Source organism: Podospora pseudopauciseta, chromosome 1, assembly GCF_035222475.1.
Source record: "Podospora pseudopauciseta strain CBS 411.78 chromosome 1, whole genome shotgun sequence".
In the NCBI taxonomy this organism is placed as follows: domain Eukaryota; kingdom Fungi; phylum Ascomycota; class Sordariomycetes; order Sordariales; family Podosporaceae; genus Podospora; species Podospora pseudopauciseta.
This window is the reverse complement of record NC_085892.1, coordinates 4947162-4973167: the sequence shown is the minus strand read 5'-3', so window position 1 is coordinate 4973167 and position 26006 is coordinate 4947162. Positions and strand designations below refer to the sequence as shown.

The window sequence follows — 26006 nt, the reverse complement described above, 5'->3', positions numbered from 1 at the left end:
ACGGTGTGCTTTCTCCAAATTACCCCCCATTATCAATGAATATGATATCCATGGCAGCTGCTGGCAGGGAAATTCAATGTTGATGCCAAGTGTTGCTGAGACCAAATGCGGCATCACTTTCTCTGACCGCCCTGACAGAATATGGCAGAACGGCGGGAACGGTGGGGCTTGTGTACCCCTGGCTCGGTCCAATAACGAGTGCCAAGACTGGCCCTGGACCATGATGCAGCAAAGCTCCAAACTGTCCTCTCCAACTCGACAGCGATGCTCTGGGTAATTTGAACCTGTTGCAGCCTCTCCTCAACTCCCACCGACGAGAGGAAGCACAACGCCAACTGCAGGCCACCATGTCGGCCGAAACACTTGAAATGCTAGCCGATGTGGGCAAGGGGAAAAGTACTCGCAGCGTGCTGCGGGTCATTATCCTCGCCCTCATCGCCGGCGCCTCAGTCGCAAGCCGCCTGTTTTCCGTCATTCGTAGGTGTTCTCTGGGCATCGAGGAAGCTATCATGGCTGGACAGCAAGCTCGCGGCTGCTTCACTGGGGCTGTTTCTGTGCTTCTCTGGGTCCTGTGTATCCCATAGTTCGTCAATTGCATTGCTAACATGCTGCTTGTTTCCTAGGTTTCGAAAGTATTATCCACGAATGTCAGTCTCCCATATGCGTTGCGCTGCGGCCCCTCGCGTCCTCTGCTCAATATATCAAGATATACTAACACCCTTCCAGTCGACCCTTGGTTCAACTTCCGCGCCACAAAATATCTCGTCGCAAATGGCTTCTACAACTTCTGGGACTGGTTCGATGACCGAACATGGCATCCCCTGGGCCGTGTCACGGGTGGTACCCTCTACCCTGGCCTCATGGTAACCAGCGGTGCTATCTGGCACGCCCTCCGCGCCTTCACGATTCCCGTCGATATTCGCAACGTCTGCGTTCTTCTCGCGCCCGCTTTCTCCGGCCTTACGGCTATTGCCGCCTATCTCCTCACCAATGAAATGACAACATACAACTCGGCCGGCCTCCTGGCTGCTCTGTTTATGGGCATCGCCCCCGGCTACATCTCTCGATCAGTTGCTGGCAGCTACGACAACGAAGCCATTGCGATTTTCCTGCTCGTCTTCACCTTCTATCTCTGGATCAAGGCCTTGAAGCAGGGTTCCATGCTGTGGGGTGCTTTCTGCGCCCTGTTTTACGGCTACATGGTCGCCTCCTGGGGTGGTTATGCTTTCATTACCTGCCTTCTTCCCCTTCACGCCTTCGTCCTTATCCTCATGGGCCGCTACAGCACCAGGCTATACGTTTCGTACACTACCTGGTATGCCCTGGGCACACTGGCCAGCATGCAGATTCCCTTTGTTGGTTTCTTGCCTGTCAAGACCAGCGAGCACATGCCTGCCCTTGGTATTTTCGGCTTCCTCCAGCTCCTCGCTTTTTTGGACTATGTCCGGTCAGCCATTCCCAGCCGTCAGTTCCAGACATTCCTCTGGATCTTTGCTGGCGGTATCTTCGTTCTGTCTCTTGCGGCTCTGGTGATTGCCACCAGCGCCGGTATTATCGCCCCGTGGAGCGGACGTTTCTACTCACTTTGGGATACCGGATATGCTAAGATCCACATTCCCATCATTGCCTCCGTCTCTGAGCATCAGCCCACCGCCTGGCCAGCTTTCTTCTTTGACCTCAACCTGCTTATTTTCGTCTTCCCTGTTGGTGTCTACCTCTGTTTCCAGGAGCTTGCTGATGAGCATGTGTTCATCATTGTGTACGCTGTTTTTGGCAGCTACTTCGCTGGTGTCATGGTCCGCCTGATGCTTACATTGACCCCTGTGGTCTGTGTTGCTGGTGCCATCGCCATCTCGACCATCCTCAACAACTACCTTGTCGCAAAGACTCCTACCGAGGACCAGCAAGCCGCCGAGGCCGCTGAGAAGAAGGGCTCGAAGTCTGGTCTTAAGTCCACTAACAAGCCCGTTGTTGGCATTTATGGCCTGTGGTCCAAGATCTTGATGGTGGGCGCTATGGCCATCTACCTCCTCATTTTCGTCATGCACTGCACCTGGGTCACGTCCAACGCATACTCCTCTCCCTCCGTTGTCCTGGCAAGCAGGATGCCTGACGGAAGCCAGCACATTATTGACGATTACCGTGAGGCCTACCAGTGGCTTCGCCAAAACACAAAGGAGGACGCCAAGATTATGTCGTGGTGGGATTATGGTTACCAAATTGGTGGCATGGCTGACCGCCCAACTCTTGTCGACAACAACACGTGGAACAACACACACATTGCCACTGTCGGTAAAGCCATGAGCTCGCGCGAGGAGGTCAGCTACCCCATCATGCGCCAGCACGAGGTCGACTATGTTCTCGTGGTCTTTGGCGGTCTTCTGGGCTATTCTGGTGACGATATCAACAAGTTTTTGTGGATGGTTCGTATCGCTGAGGGTATCTGGCCTGATGAGGTCAGCGAGCGCTCCTTCTTCACCCCAAGAGGCGAGTATCGTGTTGACGGCGAGGCTACCGAGACCATGAAGAACAGCTTGATGTAAGCTTCAGTCATCTTTTCCATGTCACAATACAACTTGTTAACAGTCTCATAGGTACAAGATGTCCTACTACAACTTCAACAACCTGTTCCCTCCAGGACAGGCTGTCGATCGCATGCGCCAAGCCCGTCTGCCCGAGGTTGGTCCTTCCCTCAGCACCCTGGAGGAGGCCTTTACCAGCGAGAACTGGATCATCAGAATCTACAAGGTCAAGGACCTTGACAACGTTGGCCGTGACCATATCTCGGCGACAGCGTTCGAGAAGGGACTCAAGAAGAAGAAGGCCACCAAGAAGAGGGGGTCTCGGGTCTTGCGTGTGGATTAAGGGAATAACAGCTTTCCTCAAGGAGTATGTTAGATTTTTTTGTAATTTCTTTTCCTCTATTTACCACAGTGATATATGGGTTGGGAAAAGAAGAATGCCTGATGTGGGCACTGTATACCAAAACGCGTGGGAGTTAAGCAAATGCGTATTCAATGTTCATTTTGGGTGTTCTTGGAAGTTGCTGGTGAAATCTGTACAGTGTTGGGTGGTCTTATCTTGATATTTCACAGTCCCTTGTCAATGAACGGGTGATTTGGGGAGAATGGTCTGGTCGTCGTCCCAGCTTTGCTCTTTCTGCCGCACGATTTCGTCAATACTAAAGCAGCTCAGTTGGTTTTTTGCTGCTTTCCCACCTTCACTTTTTCGACCACGACCGCCACGCCTTTCTTCGCCGCGTCACCTAGCCCAGCGTTTGCAAGCCGTTTCCATCGTCGTCGTCGTCGCCCGCGCCCTCGTTAGCGACATGGATTCAAACCTGCAAGTATATTTTGACTGGCGTTTTCACTCTTTCTTCGACCTCGAATGAGCGACTCCGAGTTGGCCACATTGTTGAAGTCTTCGACGGCATTTCGACCTCTCTATTCCAACAGCAGCGTCATCATTATCAACGACACGGCACCAGATCCTCGATACAATGGTTTTCAACAGAGGCCAGAGCGAGGTTTGGGCCTGAGAATTCTTTGGTCGGCATTTTCGACTTCATACAAGACTACCAGGCACTAACCCTCAGTCTTCGATGCCCCTATCTGCTAGCCAGGTGCCAGGCACTGAATCAACATCCCCGTGTTTCTGGAACACATCCCTCGATGCAAAAACTTTATTCAATTTTTGTCCTGATGTTATAGATATATGTAACTAACTTCCACTTTCTACCTCGCTCATTCAGAGCCCGACTGGAAGCCAACCAGTACACCAGCGCCTCCGCCGCTCTCACTGCCTCTCCGGCCGGGGCACACAGCTGCTTCCTGTGCGGGCAACTCCACGAGGAGTCGTACCAGCGTCTCCACGCTGGTGACGAGTTCGCTAGGAGCAGCTTGTGTGTCTCGTGCCGTGAGAGGTACGAGTTGTGGCGTCAACAGCCAGTATGTTATAAGTCTCCCTATCCTGTTTCCTGTTCTTTTTCTTCACTTCCGAAGAGCCCCTTGGCAAACATACCCCCTACGACACGGTCATTGTTCATCCCAAGAGGAGTGAGCGGTCTTCGTCAAGACATGCCCATACCCCTTCTTCTTCTTTGACAGGCCCCCAAGCTGTCAGTTGGGCAGTCAAGTGACGATTGATCCCATCCCAATCACGGAACTTTCCTCCGAACACTCCTCAACAGCGAACACTCCTCAACAGAAGGTTAATCTCGCTCGAATCTGCCTTCCCAAAACTCGTCCGCGGTCATTCCAACACTCATACGAGAGCACTTTGACGCCCTTGATTTATTTTCAACCAGTGTTTTACGATCCTTAATATGTCATTGGAGTACACTCAAACAGTACTTTGAGCAGTCCTTGTTCACAGGTTACACTTCTCAACACCCCATCCATCATCCCACCACCTTTATAACAACACTTGAACGCGCTTGATCCATCATCTGAACAAGCCATCAAGTGGTGTTCGAATATGCTCAACTCATCATCCGACGAGTGTTGGGTTTATTTAACTTGGCGTTTTAAGACACTTCAAATCTCATCTCAACAATGTTTGGTTTTCTCTTCTTGGCGTTTCTAAACGCTTGAGATGGTATTCAAACGTTGCTTTTGAGCGTTCTGAGAGGCTGATATATCATCCAAAAAACATCTAGATTTTCTTCACTTGTTATTTGGAGACGCTTGCTTCTCATCTCAACAATTTCCTACTCTCATCTAAGTAATGTTTCACCTCTCGTCCAAACAGTCTTCTATGGTTTTGGACCGCTTGATATTCCATCCGGATAGTATTCGGCTTTTGAACTTGGCATTTTAGACTTGATATATCATTGAAACACCACCACATCCGCGCTCAGTGGCGCTCAACATCTCGTCCAAACACACTTTGTGTTTTTAACTTAGCGTTCTAAAATGCTTCATATCTCATCCAAGCTCTCCTATAGCAGCGCTTAGAGGCACTCACCATTTCATCCAAACAGTATTTGGATGTTTGACTTGGCGGTTTGAGATGCTTGGTATCTTATCTGAATATTGCTACACCTGCGCTTAATGGCGATCGTATTTCATCCAAACACCAAGTTTGTCATCCGAACAAGTCACAGAAACACTCGGGGGCGCTTGACATTTTATCCCAACAATATTGCCATAGCGTTTGGGAGTGTCAAGTTAAGCGTTTGAAAACGCTTACTTTGTCATCCAAACATGAGGTCAGCAGCGTTCAGAAACGCTAAACATTTTGTCTGAGCAATTTTATAAAGTCATGTTATGTTTGTTATGCTAATATGTATGGCTAACATAGGGGGCAGAGGGGAAATTTCCCTACGAATGGTGTCATGGATGTGGTGTTGCTCGATCAAAAATGCACCTTGTTTTGGTCAAGTCAGGGGCACCCCTTACCCCTCTCCAACTGTTTTGTAAACAGTGCGTTGACATGAGGGAGGCGAAGAGGACGACCAGGAAGACTGGTCGAGAGAGTGTGATTCTCGAGAGTCTTGACCGGAAGATTCAGCGGCAGGAAAGTCTGCGGGAAGATGCCCAGGAAGGCTTCAAGCTGGAAGAGTTGCCGGCAGGGATGGGGGAGAGAAGGGGGTTGATATCCACGGATCGCTCTGCGGGGGCTATATCTCTGGGTGTTTCGACCTCGTCTCTTGATAAGCTTGCCGATGTGATCCCCAAACAGCTTGGGGTTAAGGAAAGGGACTTCGATGCAGTCGAGGGGTATAACCTCGACTCCAATCGCCACGGAAACCGCCACTTCCCCGCCAGAACTCAAGAAAAAGGAATGGATGGCCGAGAGAGGTTGCCCCTCACGTCTGGAAGGAAGCCCAAAGGGGTTTCTAAGTTGTATTTTGCCGCCCTTCATCGATCGAGATCAGAACACCAAATCGCGAATCTCGAATCTGGGGTCGAGAGACATTCCTTGGTTGCGGATTCCTCAAAAAGTAAACAACACGAGAGGTCATTGTCGAAAACCAGCCTGGAGCCCATGACTCTTGGCTCCTCCTCCTCCGTAACATCGTCAAGGAGGCTATCTTCTGCCAGTCTGCGGACTTTAAAGGCCTACCGCAGCCCTCCGCAAAGCAATCGTGGTTCCGTCGGAAGTTTGAAGTTCTCCTCTCAAGTCAGCACCCCCCCTGAGGTTGTCACAGGTAACAATATCTTGCCTAGTCCTCCTAAAAGACAGCGGCAGTCAAGCCAAAACCCCTCCCGTTTCCGCGTCAACCTAAAGGACGAATTATACCCCCCCTCGGCCCCTATATCGTTAGGTAACAAACAAACCCCTGGACCCAATCCCAAGAGCTCCGCCCCTTCATCCTCCTTCTGCCCATCGACCTCTCCCACTACGAGGGGACTCTCCGGCCTCTACTTCGCCCTTAACCTCGGGGCAGAATCCAAGGTGAATCGCGACCTAGGGTTCAAACCCCCCAGTCCCCCCTCCAGCTCACCAGTAAGGGAGCCCCGTTCTCGTCGACACCGAGCTATCATCCGCGCCCGAGCCGCAGTTTTGTCACCCGCGACAACCCCCCACGCCCCTTTTACACGATCACCACTCCGCAGATCTTTCCCTGTTGTTGCCCCCGAATCTACCGCTACTCAGATACCTACCTTTGAACCGGGTGATCGTGGCTCCGCTACCCCTTTTCGTTCCCCTGGCAACTGTGAAGGCAAGGTAAACAGTACCCCTAAACGGAAGCGGTCAGAGCCCTTGCTGCATTACCAGCAATATGCTGGAGGGGAGGAGTCGTAAAAAGAGATGTTTATTCCAGATGTCGCCAAGCTTGCCGAATCCTACCAGAGAATGAGGCAGTATGAAGGCCAGGCGTTCGGCAGTTTTGGCTCACCGACTCGGAGAAGAGAGCTGCCGGAAGGTGGCGTTGTTAGGAGGATGAGTGAGCTGGATACGTTGTTTGAGAAGGATGGAGACAGGGTGGTTTCGGTGGATAGTGATCTGGCGTGGAAGATTGAAAGATATGATGAGTAAAAGGCGTTTTGTGCCTTTCTAGAGCCGGAAAGAGGACAGGAAATGCAGGATGGATGGGCTGGGTGTTACGATAAGAGGAACGAGTGGGATAAGGAAAGTTTGGGTGTAGAATTAGTGTATGATATCAGTTCGAAGGCGTTCAGGGTCAGCAAAAAGGGGCGAGTTGTATCGATAGGTGTATTGTTAAAGATGGGCGGCGTTAAAAGTTGTCTGGGAAGGGTTTGGGACAGTCACAGTTATTAGAAGTGCGGGTATAGCTGTACAGTATATCGTGTTGGGTATGTAAAGTTCACTGAAAAATGCATGCTTTGCGTTATAGGGTGTTTGACCTGCGTATTGACTATTGCGATGAGAACCCATGTACCTCATCTGCTACGATTGGGACAGAGGTCCTTAGAAAGAGTCAAACAAGGGAGTTAACAGGAGAGCCTCTCAAAGAACCATTCATCCGCTTGATGGTGAGTTTAGAATTGGCTCGAACCGATCAAATCTAACATGATGGCAGTCAAAATGAGACAAAGTCAAATTCTTGATCCTCTGGAGGAACCAGAATGCAGACGCTATGGGACTCCGTCCTGGATTTCAGATGTGTCGTAGTAGCAGGACACAATCAGAACAATTCAACCCTACATTATGCAAGCCATGATATTTAAGAACCCATCCCAGCTTTAATTTGACCAATCCAAGCTTTAATCAGAGATATCACTGGTAAGCGCTGCTGTCTTGATTTTGATATCTTGTGCAAGCGGTGCTGTGGTAATCAAACTTCGTTTACAAACGGTCCTATCTTGACAGAAAAGCTCAACCGCGAGTGCTACAATTTTCCCATAACAGTTATTTGCATGCGCTGTTACCTTGACGAAAAATTTATTTGTTGACCGCTGCTACTCTTGCAAAAAGATTACATGTAAAGCATTACTGTCTTTGTGGAAAAGTCCTTGCACGAGGGCTGCCAGCTTATTGTGGAAGTTTGGAGGGTTTTTTTTCTCGCTGCGCATCGATTTGACAGTTCAACACCGTCATCACCACACACATTGTACCATACACGCTTTTGGCATCTCACCTTCGATTTCTATACCACCTTATCATCGATAGTAGTTTACCTACGATTATCACCACGTCTCGTTACGCCTCCGCTCACCTGGTACACTTACGGTAATCACTATGGCGATTCGGCAGTGCTCGTCGCAAGGAAAGGAGGTATTGCTGTGGCAAGGTGTAATGGACTCACCTTTGGGTGGTTTAAATTGGAAGTTTGAGACCTTATCATAGCTAAAGAAATACAATTCTCTTTTCCCCCTTCAATTTGGGCTGTTTGATATAACACACCAATTGTGACAAGAACCACCACGCTGAGGCACACTATCTTCTTCGAAAAGTCATAACAAGCACTGTTATCTTCTTCAATGATCCTATGAAAGTCCTTCATCCTATCAAGAAAGTCATACACAAGTCCTGTTATCTTGATCAAAAAAGTCTTATAAAGCACTTCTGTGTTGACACCAAAGTCTTGTGCAAGTCCATATCACCTCTCAGTCACTCTTGTGGAGGAAGACCCCAATATGACACAATGGTAATGGTAGGTACGCCAAAAAAAGAATGATGAAACACCAGGCCCTGATATCTCTCTCTATAGCATTGACTAAGATTGTTCTGAGAAATCCGAAATCCGGCATCAAACATGGTCGCGTGAACAGGATGAAATTTGTAAAATCTGGGGCATATAGAAGATTGTGGAAGAATGCCGTTTTGAAGAACAGTGTCCGAAAGGATGATGAAGACAGCATGTGTGTTCCATGGGCTGGGGTGATTTTGCTTGCTGTATCTGATGATCGATCCCTGTTTAACACAAAGAGATTCCGGTGCAAGTATTTCCGAAAAGAAGACCTCAGGAAGAGGGGGGAGAGCGAGTGTGAGACCATGATTAATGCACAATGCCAAAGAAAAGGGTTGAATCAAAGTAGCAAACAGGCAAGTCTCATGTTAAGATGTGCCTGGATGATTGCAAGGAACAACCGCACACCCCACCCCCTAAGAGTGCCAAATGTATTCATCCCATCAAGCCAAGACAACCTGGCACAAGAAAATCCCTCAGGAAAAAAACACATGGCTGAAACCATCTAGATAGCACCTAGTCTGATATCTATATTGTATTTTCATGTTTTGAAACATCTCTTTCCAGTCCAGCCTCCTTATCGAACCATCTCGACACTATCACCACTTCCCCAAATCACACAAACCAAGCTCGTCATCATATCCTTCCAACATAAAAATATAGATTTCCAGTACCAGTCAACAAACAAACACCCAGAAACAACACATCCATCAAGCCATCCATCCACTAACAACCCCCTCCCCAAAAAAATATATGACAATACTATACGAGATATGTATGAATTTTGCGGCCAAACATTCATCCAACCCTATAACAGATATTAAACACCCCTTTCCAACAAAGCTATACCGTAACGACTGTGTGCTGTATAATAATATGCATAAAACCCACCCCTCCCTTCTCTCACACCAAACAGTTCCAACAAACCTTCCAACAATCGTACCCCAAAAAAAAAAAACACCTCCACCGGGTATCATGTTTTTTTCTTCTCTCCAAAACCACAATTAATACCTCGCAGCCCTCAACAAATCCGAAGCAGTCGGACTCGGCCTCCTAAAAACAGGCACCCCCCCTCTGAACTGACTAGTCCACATCGCCGGCGTAGAATCCGCATTCCCATACGTGATCCCCGGCATCGGGCTCGGCCTCCTCCCACCCCTGTCCGCCTGCCTCCTCAGCTTCTCAAACTGCTTCGACTTTTCCCTCTCCCGGTCAATGTGCTTGTGGCGTTCGTTCATGTCATACTCCGCCTCCTCCATACAGAGGTCGTGCTCGTTCAAACTGCGCATCTTGCGCTCAATCTTGTCGCAGAGGTGATCCAGTTGGCGGGCAGTGTCCGTGTCGACCATGGTTGGGATAGCTTGAGGACCGTAGCCGGGACGAGGTTTCGCACTGCCTCCCCAGACGCAACGAAAGGTGAGCTCGGTTCTGGAATTGCCGTCGATGGTCTGCCAGACGGAGACGCGGTCGCCGTCGTAGAGGGGAGCCCAGTACTTGTAAGGGCCGTCGGCTTTCTTGTTCTCGTTCAGGTGAGAGCGCAATTTCTCGCCGTTGATCCAGATGCCGTTGGTCGCCTTGGTGCAAATGTAAAACATGAACTCCTCCTCGTCAGGCTCGTAGCGCTTGTTCCAAGGCCGCCAGTTCCTGTGGATGGTGGCATCAAAGTTGTTCTTCCACAGGAGGAGCTTGAATGCGTATTTCGGGACTCTGCTCTCCGATTTGGGCTCGTACGAGCGAGTGTTGTCGACAGAACGGCCCCAGGAGATCATGCACTCGGTTACCAGGACCTGAATGAAGTGAACCACTGAACTGGGTGTTGACTTCAAACACGCAATCACTGGCTTCATCCGCTCCGAGTGCATAGCCATGGTGGTATACGCGTCCTGGGTGTCTGGGATCTCGACATGCTGACTCGCCTGGGATTCGATTGCAGTAGACGGCATCGTGTGGTCTCCGGAATCTTCAAAGGTCCTTCTGATCTTGCCTGGCCGCTCCCGATTGGTGGGTGGGAAGTACTTCATTGCCAGGTCCCAAAGAGGGGTTTTGCCTGGAGCAAAGTCTTCTCCTCTGGCTTTGGCTGCCGTTTTGAAGGCGTCGAACTGTAGCTGTGTCATCTCGGGGTACGTCAGATGCCAGGTGCTCCTGTCATTAGCCAGCCAGTATGTAGCCTTGTGGACTGGAATGTCGATCTGCACCGACTGCTTAGGAATCGATGGGATTTGCGACATCAAATCAAAGTCCTTCCTATCGAGCGTGCGAATGGCGACTTCTTGCTGCTGCTGCTGCTGCTGCTGCTGTTGTTGTTGTTGTTGTTGTTGTTGTTGTTGCTGTTGCTTTTGAACCGTTATAGGGTCTGATCGAAACCTCTTCAGACCGCGCCCATCGGATACAGGCCCTCGCTGAGCCTCATCTTCGCTGGATGAATCCTGCTTGCGTTTGCTGGAGTTCACCTCACTTCCACGAGAGGCAAGGAGGGAGCCGACGCGTGACTTCATATTAAGATTCTCCAGGATGGACTCGGCGCCCCCCAAGCTCTGTGATGCCACATCAAAGGTCTTGGTGTTGAGGTCCTCGGTGGATCTGCTCTGGCTGAGCGAGAAGGACCCTTCCTCCAGACCGACAGAGGGAATTTGCGAGAACTGCTTCTTCTGCCGCGGTGTGGAGTGTTGGTCAGACTCAAAGCTGTCCTTGATTTCATTGTCAGATCCTAAAATCTCCGTCGATGCGCTTGACGCAAAGCTGTCTTTGGACACCGGCAGATTCAGACGATGGGCCGCCACCGCGCCTTGACTCCCCATAGCCGACGGATTTACTTCTCCAAAGAGACGTTGAGGTTGAGGCTGTGGCTGGTTACCGGCTCCAAATGTGTAGTTCTCCTTCTCGGACTCGTATCCGCCGGTTGGAACTGGCTCCTGATCAGGGAGATCTTCATCGTCGCTGGCTGGAATCAAATGGTCCTCAAACGGTATCTGCAAGTCTTGATCCTGGATGCTGAGCTGTGAAGCATTGAAGCTGAGCTCCTGGTCGGATACTTCATCGACCTGCGGTGGCGGAGGCGGCTGAATCCAGGGGTGCTGCTGGAGCGCTTCAATCGTTGCTCGGTTCTCTGGTTTACGGTTGAGCATACCCTGGATGAACTTGATACCCTCTTCTGAGATTTGGGCTTGTTGAAGGGGTGCTATGTTGAGGGGTTTGGTCATGATCTGATGAAGGAGCGCCGAGTGACTAGCTCCGCTTTGAGCCGGAAAGGGGGGTGATTTCGTCATTGTGTAGAAAAGAACGCCTCCCAAGGACCAAATGTCAACCGCGTGATCGTATCTCTGACCAGTTTGTGGGTGGAGACGTCGATTTCGGGGATGCCGTCTGCCTCTGCTATCGTATTCGGCATATTCCGAGTATACTTCAGGGGCGCAATACAGGAGGGTACCACAAAAGGTCCTGAGAAACGTCTGGTCGTGATCAATCATCTTGGAAAGCCCAAAATCCGTGAGCTTGACCACAAATGGATCATGTGAGCTCACTAGAATGTTGTCCGGCTTCACATCACGGTGGGTGATGTTCATCTTGTGAAGATAATCCAAGGCATCCAGCAGCTGGGTTGCCATGATCCTTGTGGTGTCCTCGGTGAGAGGCCCATACTCCGAGATCATCCTCCCGAGATCTCCTTTGCCGACATATTCCATAATAATGATCAACAGCCGGTTATCCCAGTCGAGATGCTCGACGTATTCTACAATGTTTGGCTGTTGCGGTGTCAGTAATTGTGTAAAACAGAACTTAAGAATGGCGGAGGCTGACATGTTTGACTTTTTGCATGATGCGCATTTCGTTCTCAACCTTCTGGTCCAAGACGCCGTTCTTCATGAACTTCCGCTTGTCGAGTTCTTTGGCCGCATAAGGTTCACCGCTGAACCTCGAGGTCACCTTGTAGACGGTAGCGAAGGCGCCTCTGCCCACCTCGCCCACACGGTTGTACTTTTGCGACCCACCCCACGCCTTTGGAAGACCATCAAAGATATCATCGGTATCTTGTTGATCTGAAGGACCTGGCTGTGCCCGACGAACAGCTACCGGGTTGTTGGCCGTTTGCCTTTGCGCAGGAGCTGCTCTGGGTGCCGCGGGCTTGAATATGTCAACCTACATGTCAAGTTACTCACGTGGCCACGGTTGGATTTCCAAAAGGAGGGGGATGAGCTTACACGCCCACCAGGGCCGGGCACGATGGTTGCGTTCACATCTACCGTGAGTGCTGCTCGATTTGAAATGTATGTTCGTAGGTTTTGCTTGTAGGCTTCATTTGAGTAGCCCTGCCGGATTGGTATCCAGACCCTGAACTTGAGGTCTCTTGCCTCCTCATGCATCAGAATCTTAATATTCGAACCGCTCCTTAGTGTCCTCTTCACATCGAGCGGTGGCTCGCCCTTTCGTCGTAAGAGCTGCTCATCAACAACGGTGCCGTTTGTCGACATGTCCTCCATCATCAAAACCCCGTGGTCGTTGAGGTAGATGCGGAAGTGGGTGTTGCTCAGCCGTCGCATCGGATCGTCTTCGAAAATAATGTCGCAACGACTTTCGTTTCGTCCAAAGGTGAAGCCATTTACAGCACTCTTAATCTCGGTGGAAAACCTCAGTGCAATGTGATACTCCCCTACACCATGTCCCGGAAAGCCCTGGCCCCCAATTACATCCTCCCCATCCTCTTCCACATCCAAGTTGAGCGCCTCATCCCTCCCAACCGTGTGCTCTGGTGTTCGGAGTCTGATTCTTCTGATTTCTCGGCGTGCAGCATCCGACTGCGGAACAAGAAGACATATTATGTCGGCGATGTCTGTATCTGAGAAGCCCGAGTTCTGCTGTCCCAGCCGTCTCGGATCCACGACGTTTTGCGTCGCTGCGCAGAAAGGGGTCAATCAGATTAGAACTAAGAAACACGCAGGAGAAAAGGGGGCTCGGCAGATCAAAACAAACAAACCTTGAGTCGGCTGCGAATCCTCCCCAAACGTGTCCATCGCAAAGAAAAGGTATGGATATATTTACGCCCCGCCACTTGCGCTCTACAGTTGTCTCAAAGGTCGAAGCTCCACAACGGCGCGGCGTTGGTGGCGGCAGCCTTTTGATGAAGAGCAATGAAAAGCGATCGCGGTGGTTATAGCAAAAGTGAGATACGCCCTTTTTTTTCTCCGGCGCATTCGACAGGGAAGCGAAGAAACACGTCGCCCACGGACGGAGAGTGGCAGTTGATTGCCAAATCCTCACGGGATCGCGTCGGGCGAAAGTGAGCGCGCGCAGGTTGGGAAGCGGGTCACGCCGAGTTGAGGGGACGAAGGACTCGAGCCAGGCGGGTCCAAACGCGGCGGACTGGTGGTCAGTCGGCACTGGGCGTGTGCAGCAAGCAAAACAACAAAAATTGGCCTGGCGAGGCAACCTTCACGTCAACCTGGAAGCTTCGCATGGAAAAAAGCGACGAGGAGGGGAGCAAGGAGCAACAAATGTGCAGGACAACGGCGGAGGAGCGAACTGAACCTGAGTTCAACCCACAGAAAAAGAAAACATCACAAGCTGGGTCTCACTTTCCACCATTCAACAAGTTCAGTTGCACAACACTGGCTGGGGGGCAGCACCTGCCCTGTGCACGCGTGCCGGCCGACTGGGTTGACAGGGCGTTTTGGACCGCGATAGCGCGTTCGGTTTGGGGACATCGCCTTCCCAGCCTGGCGGGTTTTGGAGGGGTCAATTGGTGTACCGAACGCCTCTGGCACCGTCAACTCCATCCCGGTTGCTTTTTCCTCCTCGGACGCTTCCCTCTTCCAATCATTTTGCCCTGTGAGACATCTCCGATCGGCAGAGTTTGAACGGATTGAGGGGTTGTTCTGTTTGTTGAAACAGATGGATCCGGATGGTTGCGTCAAGCACGTAATTGAGTCGTCGACCCGAGTACGAGAGCAAAACGGCGGTCGGGGCGGCGAACAATTGTGAGGTTGAAGTCATCCTGGCAAGAGGATTGAGTCTGGAGGCCTTGCAGTATTGTTGAAGCAAGAGGCGGTGGCTGGTTATTTTCATGGTTCGCCATCAAATCTTATAAAATAGAAGGATTTGCGAAGGCCAAGGGTGTATGAAATGGCATGTCATCTTGGGGGATGCAGGTAAAATGCGTGTGTAAATGCTTCTTCTGATAGAACCATTAAGAGATGACAATGGAGGGGCAGCTGGAGGATGGCTGTGTTTGATAGAGACATCATGTCATCTGAAGCCTGGGTTTGAGAGGAGACCAATCTCGATCGAGTCTCGAATACACAACATGTCAGGAACCCGAGCTTCACTGAAGATAAGACCTTGTCTAACAGTGTTCGGTAAGACAATGTATTGGCATTGATCTGGATATTATTTTACAGATATTTTTGGGAGCTGGGAATTTGTTATGCTCAGGCGGTGCCAACGCTAAAGGAAATACGAAGATACTGAACAACCGTCTTGCTGTGGTGAAGCTTGTCTCCTGTACAGAAATATACGAAGATTGCTCGCTGCCAAAATGCTGAGTTTGCAACTCCAGAGGGGCGTAGGAGTGTTCAAACCGCTTAAATCCCTGTTCGCATAGAAGTCTTAATTACACTTGAAAAGATAGGTAGTGAGGCAATCGCCCAACAAGTACCTGGTCAAAGTAGTTAAAGAGGCATCCAACCACACCAGAAGTGATAGGCAATGGCTATCGGGATCACCTGCCGGACCCAAACGCTACCGTGCTCGATATCTTGGTAACACCGGTGGCACAGCGTCACCATGGACGCCGCAAATATCGACAAGGCGAAGCCTCCCGTCCCGGGCCCCTTTGCTCCCGCTGGTTAATCTAGGCGCGTCCTACCCGCATGAGAGGCTTTCCTTGAAAAGGTGGGAGTCAGATGGAGGGGCGGGAATGAAGGTGTAACCTGTCAGCTGGACCCTTCAGTATCACAAATTTGTCCAAGCGTCTGAACGAATGATGCCATTGAGCGTTCGGTATGCCCCTGGTGATCAAGACTCAAGGCTCTAGGAAACGAGGGAAATTGATAGACGAAGTGCATGTCTTGAGACCAACAGACTACACCATGTAACGGACGTACACAGCTGGTGATGGCTGTGATCAGTTCATAGCTGGTGTTGAAATCTAGCAAGGGGACGATGACGTAAGTTCGATGGAGATTGTTCCGGCTTCGGCAGAAGGTGTCGCTGAAAGGCCAAAGCCAACGAGGTTGGGTCTTCGGGTGGCTGGGAACTCCCGGAAAATTGACCGTCGTCGTCTCCCAGGGTAACGCCTGTCTGCCACGATGAAGTTGTGGAGTGTTCGTGGGTGCCAATTATTATAGGCCCAAGACAAGAAGAGGAACCTCATTAATCAGAACCAAAATCAGTTGCAACCCTTCTTCACTCAATACACTTTGTGCAACATATAGACAAGTAGTGATCCAAAACGAAAGCATCCAGGCAAATAGAAACAGCGTGCATAGGCAGCCAACGACAATGCCGCCTCGCTGTGTAGATAACGTCTCAGGTCCAGGATTCTGGATGGGATGGATTCCCCACAGGCGCTGGTGCGAATACGCCAGCACCGACAGCCGCTGCTTCGGTGATTTGTCTTGCCCATGCTCGTATTGGCCTCACCTTCCTATTCCCAAGCCTCACTCAATGAGACCTTGGCTACACGAATCCAACATGAAAAGCTTCTCGGCGGCGGCAACCGCAGCTCAATCAAGTTGATTACGGATTCATCTTGACCGCCATGGCCGCGTATTCAAACTCATTGATATTCATCAGCGATGCCCAGCAACGCCCAGAAGTGCCCAGTTCTTGGGATCGCATCGGAAACTGGTGCCGGACAGGGGACGGCAACGTGGGGACCGACCTGCGGTTCTAGCGCTTCCAGCTTGCTGATGCTGGCGGGGCTTGGTACCGTTGGTGAACAAATCCCATGTTGTCCCTCCCATGACAATTTGTGGAATTTCCCGAAGAGGTTTCAGGTGGTGAAGGTGAGGGAAATCTGTTGGCTGATGAGCCATCGCAGCGCAGTGACAACGTGCTACGGAGTACACTACCTGAAATCGAGAGCGTCGTCACCCCAAAGAGGCGGAGGCTGGAGGTTCGTTGGGCGGGAAAGGATCTGGCGGCTCATCGATTGGCGACAAGAGGTTTTTCACCAGACCCCTTCGTCATCCAAGCAAACTTTTGGCCAATCAGATCCCCCTGCTCTCTATGCCAAGTAATCGCGGGGTCTTCTTCGCTGGGCAGCGTCAACTGCCAACGACATCTGAGAGCCGGTGATGCAATGCAGGACTGGGGAGCAAGCAGCAAGTATGTCCGGAGAGAAAAGACAGCAAAAAGCTGGAGAATTGCTGCCGATAGCCAGGCGGGAGAAGACACTAAAAGAATAGCGCCTCGGTGCTGGGTGATGGTGTGCTGCATATCCTGCATTGATGATGTCGTGGTGTGGGCTTTTGTAGGTGCATGACACGGTGGCACTCGCTGCACGTCTCGCTTGTCGGAGCGGGATGATCTGGCTTACCTGGGATCGACCAAGGGACTTTCTTCCTGATGGTCAAGAGAGATCCTGAGACTGCAGAGCCCAGTCCAACGATCCGGGAAAGCCGCACTGATCATTGATCACTGCATGCAGAGCCACAGTCTGAAAATCTCCCTGGTAAGTGACAACAACAGGGAGAGTCTTGATATTGAGGTGTAAGATGGGCAGGTGTACTTTAACTCGGAGCTTTCGGGCGGAAGACGGGAAGTAGCAATTCCAAATACGAGACATATCTGGTGCCTCTCGTATGGTCAGCAGTGCTGACTGAGCTCGTTTTTCTCAGTTGTTTACGAACTGCATTTTTTTTGGGATTTGATTTTGCAATCATTTTTACTAAAGGTCTTCATTTTGGTTCTCCTGTCGAATTTAGCTTTGAGCTGCCAGCTGTCACTTGTACTTTGACGGAATCGAGGTACGTTTTTTTGTGCAGTTGCTTTGTTTGAATCTCCGTTGCCCGCCCACCTATACATTCCATGTTGCCCGAAAGGGAAGTTCCTCTAATGTTGGTCGGCCTGGAAACAACCACAACATGCCGGCGGTATCTTCAGAGCCCAGGCCAGAGAACGGCGCCGTCACCGTCACCGTCTCGTCAGGACTGAAAATAGCACACTGTCAGAGTGAATGAGTCGCCAAGCGGACTGTGGAGGTTCGACAGGGAACACTGGGCATTTGGAGCATCACTGAATCGCCACGCCAAGTGGGCATCCACGGCACTGTCTTGCACCCAAGCCTGTACCGGCAAGGCCGCTCCGTTCGAACTGGACATCGAGAGAGATTCCGCAAGCTTAGTGTAGTCTTCCACTTACAAAGATTGATGCAGGAAAGACAACGATTCGCCTAGCGATCGCCGGGGGATCGAACGGCGCTTCTTGCCAAAAAAAAAAAAAAATTACTTGGCTCCAGCACTGCTCCGTACAAAACTTGGGACGGCCCCAGCCAGCGTCATCCAGTCTTCAGACCTCATATCCGTAGCAAAGAGCTTCGTCTTTGTTCTGTCCCGAAGCCTCCGTATCCCGAAACGACATTGCCTAATGGAGCCGCAACCGACCGAACACTGAACAGCCCTCAAAGTCCCAGACCATCGGACCCCCCCCCCCCCTTGGCGCGGAGAAGGCAGCACGGCAAGATTAATTCAGGAGAAAGAAGCTTCCTCTGCCTCACCTCCACTTCATTTTTCGTCTTTTGCATTCATTCCGCCCCGGCTACCTCCCAAACCCGCATCTTCCCTGCGACATCACCTTTTTTCGTTTCCCTTCGTTCGGTGCCGGAGCTTCCGCGGCACAAACATCCGTTCGACATCCATCATGGCCCGCCAGGGACGAGGTATGTGACATAACAATTTTCCTTACTCCCAGAAACTTGGTGTGGTGGAAGCTGTGTGCCGGGGACCTAGATGGAATTCTAGTTGTCCGCTGGGATTGGCGCATGTCTTGGGGACTCGTGGCACCCCATCGTACCCCCCCTCCGGTCGCTGGCTGGCATGCTTCGCCTCACTGAGGCAGGCAAATCATTGCTCTCAAATGCTTAGCTGGACTGCTGCAACGATGTCGGCCCCCTGGCACTCCCCGTCCCCGGCACAATAATAACAATAATAACAAGAGCAGCCCACTGGAGGAGCTGTGTAATCTCGCCCAATTTGCAATCTACTGACTGACACCCGGGGTTTTGTCGTGCTTCTAGTGCGCTCGTTTATAGCCCAGTTCACACCTCGCAGGGATTCCGGGACCCCTACACCCGCACCTGCATCACCACCCAAGAGCATCGAATCCTCCTGCCAGTCGTCCCCGATCCCGTCAAAACCGGATTCTAGGCTCGACACCTCCGTCACCTCACCTTCCTCGTCGCCACCCTTCCAGACCTCGCCGACACTGCAAGGCTCGCCGACGCTGCAAGAGTCCTCCGAGAGCGAACTGCCGCCAGACTCGACTGCCGAAACAACACCCATCTCGTCTCCTGAAGACGAACATGCTCCAGTGGTAAAACGGCTGCCACCGTCTCCTCCACCAAGCCCTCGACCTAAAGCGAACCGACGCGAGAGACCTCGCTCCCTCTCGCAAACATACCGTCCGCTCATCATGGAATTGTCTAGTCAGACCCCAGCAGAGTTTCTGCCCATTTTTAGCCTGCTAAACAGTCACTCCAACAAGCTGTATCAGGAGGGCTACTTTCTCAAGCTTGACGACCAAGACATTAGTAAGAACCACCGCAGCGAAAGTCTTCGCTTGGCATATGGTGTTAGCGACTAACCAGCTGTTGCGATATAGAAGGAAAACCTAATCCCGATCGAACATGGACCGAGTGCTTCGCTCAGCTTGTCGGCACTGTGTTGTCGTTGTGGGATGCCGCCGAGTTGGATGCCGCTGGTGACGACGGGGAGGTGCTGCCCAAGTTCATCAACTTGACCGATGCTTCGATCAAGATGGTAAGTGGACCCTTGCTTCGCTCCGTTGAGTGAGTTGTTGCTAACATGAGGTCACAGATCGAATCGCTTCCAACAAGGTCCGCCGATGAGCAGCCATTACAAAATATCCTCAGCATTAGCACCGCGGGCCGGAATCGCTATTTGCTTCACTTTAACTCGCACCATTCTTTGATCCAATGGACTTCCGGCATCCGGTTGGCCATGTATGAGCATTCGACACTTCAAGAGGCATACACGGGCGCCGTGGTGGCCGGCAAGGGCAAGACCCTCAACAGCATCAACATCATCATGGAACGCGCCAGGGTTCCCGTTCAGGAATACGTCCGTGTAAGGTTCGGTGCCGGTGTCCCCTGGAGACGTTGTTGGTGTGTGATAGAACCACCCAGCGAGAAGGAGTATCAGAAGGCACAAAAGGAGCACAAGAAGCGTTCTGCCTATGACCGATCACATGCACCCATCTTAAAGGGTGAGATCAGGTTCTTCGACACCAAGAAGGAGGCCGAGAAGAAGAAGAAGCACCAAAAGCCAATAGCGACCATCACCGATGCCTATGCAGCCTACGCTATTTACCCACAGGCCAAGGCGCTGATCGACGGCTCGACGCTGCTGAAAATTGAGGGTGATATCCACATCCACTCCGAACCACCATCGTCAACCGAGGGCTTCGTCTTCATCATGCCCGAGTCGCATCCGATGGTCCCTGGTTTTGAGATGTTGCTGCGCTTCCTCTTCCCAACCTGGGACACGTTTGGTCTGTACGGTCGTCCGGGTCGGTTGTGTGCAAGCCCTAGAGACTCGCGCTCTCTCATGTTTGCGATGCCAAAGCACAAGAAATATGGATATCTCGAGTTGCTCGATGTCAGTGGGCTCATCACCACCGACGGAAGCTCCTCTTGGTCGGAGAGGGAGTGGCGCAAGAAGTTGAAAGAGCTGACGGGGACTCGCATGTTGGATATGGAGGCGGCTGGAGATACCGCAAGCCAAAGTAGCAAGCGGCTAAGCCAGGGCGGACAGTCGAAGCCGAGAGTAGGTTTTGCATCGGATGATGGAAGTTCTGGGCGGTCATCAAGGTCCATGTCTGTGACTCGGCCGGGTTCGCGAACAGACTCTGCACCTCCGGATGCTAACAGGGAGAGGGCACCATACGCTATGGCCGGTCACGGCAAGCACACGCGCAACATCTCGGATACCCAGCTCGAGAGCCACTCACCTTACCCTTATGATATGGATCATCATGCAGTCGGCCCTTCGGCAATGCGCCCCGCTGACCGAGCCAGGACATTTGCAAGCGATTTGGCGCCCACCCCGGAGAGGGTCAGCTCCGAGGATGAATATCCTAGAGGCATGGCTGGCTACAACCTGAACGAAATGCAGCGGATGATGACCCCCGAGCCGGTCGCTCCCCCTCCAGCATTTGCTCATGGTGCAGAATCTCGGCCTTATCCCAAGCCCCAACCTTCACCTGAGTTGCGTCGGGAACACAACAGGTTATCGGACACTACGCTTTCCCAGCTGGCCAACGCAGGAGGCTTGGGACCTGGAGGATACCCGGATGAGCAGCTGCGCGGCGACTACGCGATGAGCCCGCAATCTGGATACAACGGCCCACGAGGTCAACCGGTACAGACAAAAACCACCAGCGCCGTTATCATGGAATCAGATGCTAATTACAATGGATCTCGTGAAGTTTTGACAGCTCCCACTACCTACCAAGGCTCTCCTGGGTCCCTTCCACCGCGCCTGGATTCGTTACAAAACCAGTCAGATTCTCCCCTAAAACATTCCGTCCTAGGTCCCGATAGCAACACCACGCGACACATGAACTCTGGTCCATCAACCGGCCCCTCTCCCACTGACTCCGGCATGCGCCCTGCAATGAGTCAAAAGTCACATGGAAATCAAACAACACAGTCTTCGGGCCCTCCTAGCGGCCGGCAGACCCCACCGCCTTCCAGGGCTGATATGGCGTTCAATTTTCCAGAAAGGTCCCCGATTCATCGCAAACCTCTGCCTGCTAGAACCACCAGCCTACAGCACAAGAACCAGGAACCAGTCTCTCCCATCTCCTTTTCCCCGCCCCTTCCAAACAGGTCAGAAAGTCATTTCGATGATGGCGCTTCCACAGTAAGCCCTGATTACGCTAGCACGCACCGGGGTTCGATAGAACTGCCAGTGAGATCGACGGAATGGCCGCGGATCGGCGTGCTCAAGTCTACGGGTGAGGATGCGCCTGTCTCTGGTGTCAAGGCTGGAGAAGGGTACAAAATTCCAGATATCGATTTTGGGCGGACTTTGAACTATGGAGCACTTCCACCTGGGAAGGTGTTGTCGGCACCAGGCTCTTCACACGGAGCTGATTCTGGATCTGGAATGGAATCCCCACGTCATGCAACCACACCCTCTGGTAGAAAATCTCCTGGCCCTGGTCCTGCGTATTGCCATCGGCGTCAAGAATCGAGCGATTCCTTCCGTCGAAGCGTGGCCTGGCAACCGGGTGTCGTAGCAGGCCCCAGCACATCCATTGATAGATCAATTTCCCCTGAACAGTTTGTCCAACAACGTGCGACTATGCATCAGCGTAACCCCTCGGGCTACACTCTCAACGAGTTTCGAGCGGGTACCCCTACATCCCCATACAAGCGGCCAAACAGTAATCCAGCATCCCATTCGCGGTCGAATTCGGCTGACCTACTCTCATCTGGTCGCCCTGTGAGCCAGGCTGGGATGCTTGCTCTGTCCAGCGGCGAAGTCTCGTCGCACTTGTCGGCACGCGAGCAAGAACACGTCGCGAGGATGACGGGCAGCCCTCTCATTGCCATCGCTGGCAACAAGAACGCTCCCCAGGCCAAGGTTGGCCTGGTCGGTGCAATTGAGGCGCGCGAGCGTGAAAGGGCTCAGATGAGGCAAGGGATCGGTGGCCAAGCTGTTGCGCATGCTATTGATCAACGAAATCGGGAGCAGCATCAACAGGCGCAGCGAGCTGCCCAGGCTGCTTTCGCTCAGCAACAGGCTCATTTTGCAGCTCAATACCAAGGCTCCCCTCGCCCCCAGTTTCCCCTTCAGTATGGGCCACAGTCATGGCCTCACCAAGGAATGTCTCAACATGGCTCACTGAGTGGCGCGCCTCCGGTTAACCAAGCGTTTGCGTCTGGCGGTGGATGGGGACAGCAAGGGCAAATAGGGTTAGGAATGAGCAACTCGCCGCCACCACAGGCTCCGTTTGCAGCGGCTACGGTGCCCGGCGGTCCTCGATCTGGGACGCCGGGAAGAATGACGTTTCAAGGCCAGGCTTTCTAGAAGAGGGTCAAGGTCAAGGATTTGGTGAAGACATTTGAGTCAGATAGCGGCGCGAGTTGAGGCTGCGAGTAGCCACAGGGCGGGGGACGGGTTTGACGGTTGAACGACGTTCATGCAAGCAGATGACATTCTTTCTATCGAGATAATGACAGGATAGATCACGACAGGGCTTCCCAACATTTCATACCTACGAGTTAGCTTGGTTTTTTACACACTCAAAAAGTTTTTCCAGAGCAGGCAACAATTTTGGATTTTTGGGCCACACGGCGTTGTTTTTTTTCTTTTCTTGGATTCAAGGGTGGATGTTGTGGTTTCAGAACATGGCCAGTTGATGGGAGCAAAGTGGAAGGCTAGATTGCTACGAGCATTATGGTTAGCGTTGGTCGGGTTTTCATCCATACATTCAGCTTTATCATTGCTGCTTTGGCGTTTGGTCTTTCTTAGTTGTACTTAGTTGTACGGCTGTGCGGCGTTCATACCACACGGTCCGATATAATAAGTTTGTTTCAACTGTTCAACTTGTTGCCAGAGTCCGTCGAACCACTGTGACATGTTGAGATCGGTTGTGTAAACGATGGTCCTGTTCATCTAATGTTTAGATGCCTGATACCACTCTGATTCTTCACCATTGCTATGATACTCGCCTGTCAGCCACATTCAGAGCAGCAGCTATCCAGTAAGGACGAACACATCTTCAACTCTTGCCTCTTTGGGCGGCCGTTGGATCGCAGTCCCGGGCCGATTCTGTGTGTAAGAGCCCACTTAGTGTGGAGTCCGGCCCCCGGCTGCCGGACTGGCCCCACTTTTCCAGCTACCTTACCAAAGCTTTTGTGTGGCGACAGCACAACAAGGACCCTGCATCTCCAAGACGATTGGGATGTCATCGAGCCTCAAACCATTTGTTCGCTTTGATAAGATAAGCCCAAGGCTCCATTTGACCTTCGACCATCCCTCATCCCTGCCCACCTGTCGTACACCTCCCGGTTTCCAACCTTTTGTATTCAACCCAACCCACCCCTCGATCGAACACGTTCGCACGCTTGCAATTACATCTCGAATGCTGCTCGCTGCTCGCCAGCGTCACGGCTGATTGAGACAGCGCGCCGCTCTCGCTGGAATGAGAAGACTAGTTCCCCGATTGCTCAAAGCCCCGACAACACACGCGCGATTGAGGGCGGCGGTTCCGGCGGCCCTGGTCCTGCGATCACCATGGCCCCCTCGTCCGAAGTTTCCGACATTGCTACATGAGACGCTGCCAACGCCGAGTCAGCGGGCGACATTCCGGACTGCGGCTCCGTTGCTGTATTCGACGGACAATAATGACACAATTGCTGGCGAGACTGTTGCGACGACGACCGAATCTACCTCCTCCGCATCTTCCTCCGAAGAACCACCACCTCCGCTGCCGCTGGATGATGACGGCAGACTGGACCCGTCGGTTTTCCCGAAACTGCCGTTTTGTTTCGACACGGGGATTGGGCTCTTCGCCAAAAGAACACCAAGGCCGTTCCCGCCGCCGTTCTTGTCGCCTCCCTCGGGGTCGTTTAGTGATCCCCTTAGCACGCATGATCGAAGTCGGGATAGGAGGAAAGTGTATGTGAATGGGCATTTGATTCAGGGGTATACCAATGGGGATGATGCTGTTTTTGCGAGCAAGTACTTTATTTGCGCGAATGATGGGGTGGGCGCTTGGAGTATGAGGCCGAGGGGGCATGCTGGGTTAGATTTTTATTTTTTTCTCTTTTTTTCTCACCCACATGCTTTCTTCTTGGAGTCCAATCTGACAGACAAACATATCCAGTCTCTGGGCCCGGTTAATCTTACATTTCTGGGCGACGAATATATTCCAAGACGCGGCAAGTCATAGCCAGAGAGACTACCACCCCGATCCTGTATCCTACCTCCAGCACGCGTACGAGCAAACGGTTGAGGCGACTTCGGAACCGAACGACTGGCAGGGAACGACCACGGTGGCTGGCGCACTGCTTCATTTTCGGAAAAATTCCGAAACGGGCGACCCTGAACCACTGGTGTATGTCACCAACATAGGAGACTCGCAAGTGATGGTTGTGCGCCCGTCAACGAGGGAAATGGTGTTTAAATCTAAGGAACAGTGGCACTGGTTTGATTGCCCTAGGCAGCTTGGTACGAACAGTCCGGACACGCCGGTGAATTGTGCCGTGGTGGACGAGGTACCGATACGGGAAGGGGATGTGGTGCTCGCAATGTCGGACGGAGTGATTGATAATCTGTGGGCGCATGAGATTGTGGAAAAGGTTAGCGAGAGCGTGGAACGGTGGGAGAGGGGGGAGGGGAGGGAGGAAGGGATTGTGGAGGGGGAGGATGGGAGGGATATGATGGGGTTTGTGGCGGAGGAGCTGAAGGAGGCGGCGAAGGTGATTGCTCTTGATCCTTTTGCGGAGAGTCCGTTTATGGAGCATGCCATCGAGGAGGGTTTGGCTAGTGGGGGTGGTAAGTTCTTTGGGGGTTGAGTTGATGTTGATATTGTTGCTGACGGTTGTGTGTAGGAAAGCTTGATGATATCAGTGTTGTTGCGGCGATGTGCAGGAAGAACAAGGGGTGATTTGAAGAAGATGGACAAAATTCGAAGGAAGAAACATTTTAATCCTGGGCTGAGGGCTTGGACACTCGATATCAAGGGGGCCTTGTCATTGAATAGGCCGGGATGGTGTAACGAAGATGGGATCGATCGTGTGGAGCATTGATTGGTTTGTGTAATGGGAAATGGCACGACTTGAACGGGCAAAGAAACCAAGCATTGGGGTTTTCACGAGATGGGATTTGAGATTTTTCTTTTCCATGATCTGCTTTGGAAGGGAGATATCTATACGGCTTGATACTCGGGTTTTTTTTTTCACATGCGTGGGTTAGGGTAGGATTCGATATGGTGCTAGGTCAGCAAGCAAGGCGGGTGTTGAGGGCTTGGTGTTGGCGTTTTCTCGAGTTACAGTATCTGAAGTATCCTATAGAATAGCAGGCACTGAAGTATCTAAATCAGCCAAACATTATGATATTCTCAATTACTTCCTCAAAGTGTTGATGTCCCATCTTAGAGCCAAAGTGGAGCCATGTTGGGAGCTTGGGCCACCAGCCGTCAAGGTATCAAAGTGGGGCTC

At 51.8% G+C, this 26006-nt stretch overlaps 7 protein-coding genes across 7 annotated transcripts; 5 read left to right on the top strand and 2 right to left on the bottom strand.

The window, feature by feature from the left end:
- Positions 1 to 74: 74 nt before the first annotated feature.
- STT3 (oligosaccharyl transferase stt3 subunit) lies at positions 75 to 2865 on the top strand (the record flags this gene model as incomplete). The annotated part of the gene is made up of 3 exons (XM_062907925.1): positions 75 to 477; positions 727 to 2539; positions 2595 to 2865. Exons 1-3 carry the CDS (start codon positions 348 to 350, stop codon positions 2863 to 2865), a joined length of 2214 nt encoding a protein of 737 aa, XP_062770952.1. The 5' UTR covers positions 75 to 347.
- Positions 2866 to 3105: 240 nt separating this feature from the next.
- On the top strand, positions 3106 to 4842 carry QC763_0015990 (uncharacterized protein; the record flags this gene model as incomplete). Its single annotated transcript, XM_062905310.1, has 3 exons — positions 3106 to 3113; positions 3752 to 3947; positions 4658 to 4842. The coding sequence occupies 3 exons, from the start codon at positions 3106 to 3108 to the stop codon at positions 4724 to 4726; spliced, it is 273 nt and encodes a 90-aa protein (XP_062770951.1). The 3' UTR covers positions 4727 to 4842.
- Positions 4843 to 5361: 519 nt separating this feature from the next.
- Positions 5362 to 6750, top strand: QC763_113450 (uncharacterized protein; the record flags this gene model as incomplete). The annotated part of the gene is made up of 1 exon (XM_062907926.1): positions 5362 to 6750. One exon carries the CDS (start codon positions 5362 to 5364, stop codon positions 6748 to 6750), a length of 1389 nt encoding a protein of 462 aa, XP_062770950.1.
- Positions 6751 to 9603: 2853 nt separating this feature from the next.
- On the bottom strand, positions 9604 to 15370 carry RAD53 (Protein kinase protein rad53; the record flags this gene model as incomplete). Its single annotated transcript, XM_062907927.1, has 5 exons — positions 13572 to 15370; positions 12799 to 13490; positions 12398 to 12736; positions 10894 to 12342; positions 9604 to 10872 (listed from the first exon to the last, which is right to left on the bottom strand). The coding sequence occupies exons 1-5, from the start codon at positions 13606 to 13608 to the stop codon at positions 9604 to 9606; spliced, it is 3786 nt and encodes a 1261-aa protein (XP_062770949.1). The 5' UTR covers positions 13609 to 15370.
- Positions 15371 to 15469: 99 nt separating this feature from the next.
- On the top strand, positions 15470 to 23461 carry QC763_113470 (uncharacterized protein). Its single transcript, XM_062907929.1, is given in 6 exon segments — positions 15470 to 16543; positions 16558 to 17562; positions 17971 to 18473; positions 18831 to 19343; positions 19415 to 19572; positions 19630 to 23461. The coding sequence occupies 4 exon segments, from the start codon at positions 18455 to 18457 to the stop codon at positions 22867 to 22869; spliced, it is 3930 nt and encodes a 1309-aa protein (XP_062770947.1). The 5' UTR covers positions 15470 to 16543; positions 16558 to 17562; positions 17971 to 18454; the 3' UTR covers positions 22870 to 23461.
- QC763_113465 (uncharacterized protein) lies at positions 16371 to 17045 on the bottom strand (the record flags this gene model as incomplete). Its single annotated transcript, XM_062907928.1, is given in 3 exon segments — positions 16371 to 16541; positions 16556 to 16610; positions 16666 to 17045. The coding sequence occupies 3 exon segments, from the start codon at positions 16740 to 16742 to the stop codon at positions 16371 to 16373; spliced, it is 303 nt and encodes a 100-aa protein (XP_062770948.1). The 5' UTR covers positions 16743 to 17045.
- A 30-nt stretch (positions 23462 to 23491) lies between the features above and the next one.
- On the top strand, positions 23492 to 25453 carry QC763_113480 (uncharacterized protein; the record flags this gene model as incomplete). The annotated part of the gene is made up of 2 exons (XM_062907930.1): positions 23492 to 25341; positions 25398 to 25453. The coding sequence occupies exons 1-2, from the start codon at positions 24933 to 24935 to the stop codon at positions 25451 to 25453; spliced, it is 465 nt and encodes a 154-aa protein (XP_062770946.1). The 5' UTR covers positions 23492 to 24932.
- Positions 25454 to 26006: the final 553 nt, after the last annotated feature.

Bases quoted from the DNA above. Each gene is read 5' to 3' on its own strand.
- QC763_113470 (XM_062907929.1), top strand. The intron at 19,344-19,414 runs GTAAGAACCACC...GTTGCGATATAG, and splicing joins GCTTGACGACCAAGACATTA to AAGGAAAACCTAATCCCGAT. The intron at 19,573-19,629 runs GTAAGTGGACCC...ATGAGGTCACAG, and splicing joins CCGATGCTTCGATCAAGATG to ATCGAATCGCTTCCAACAAG.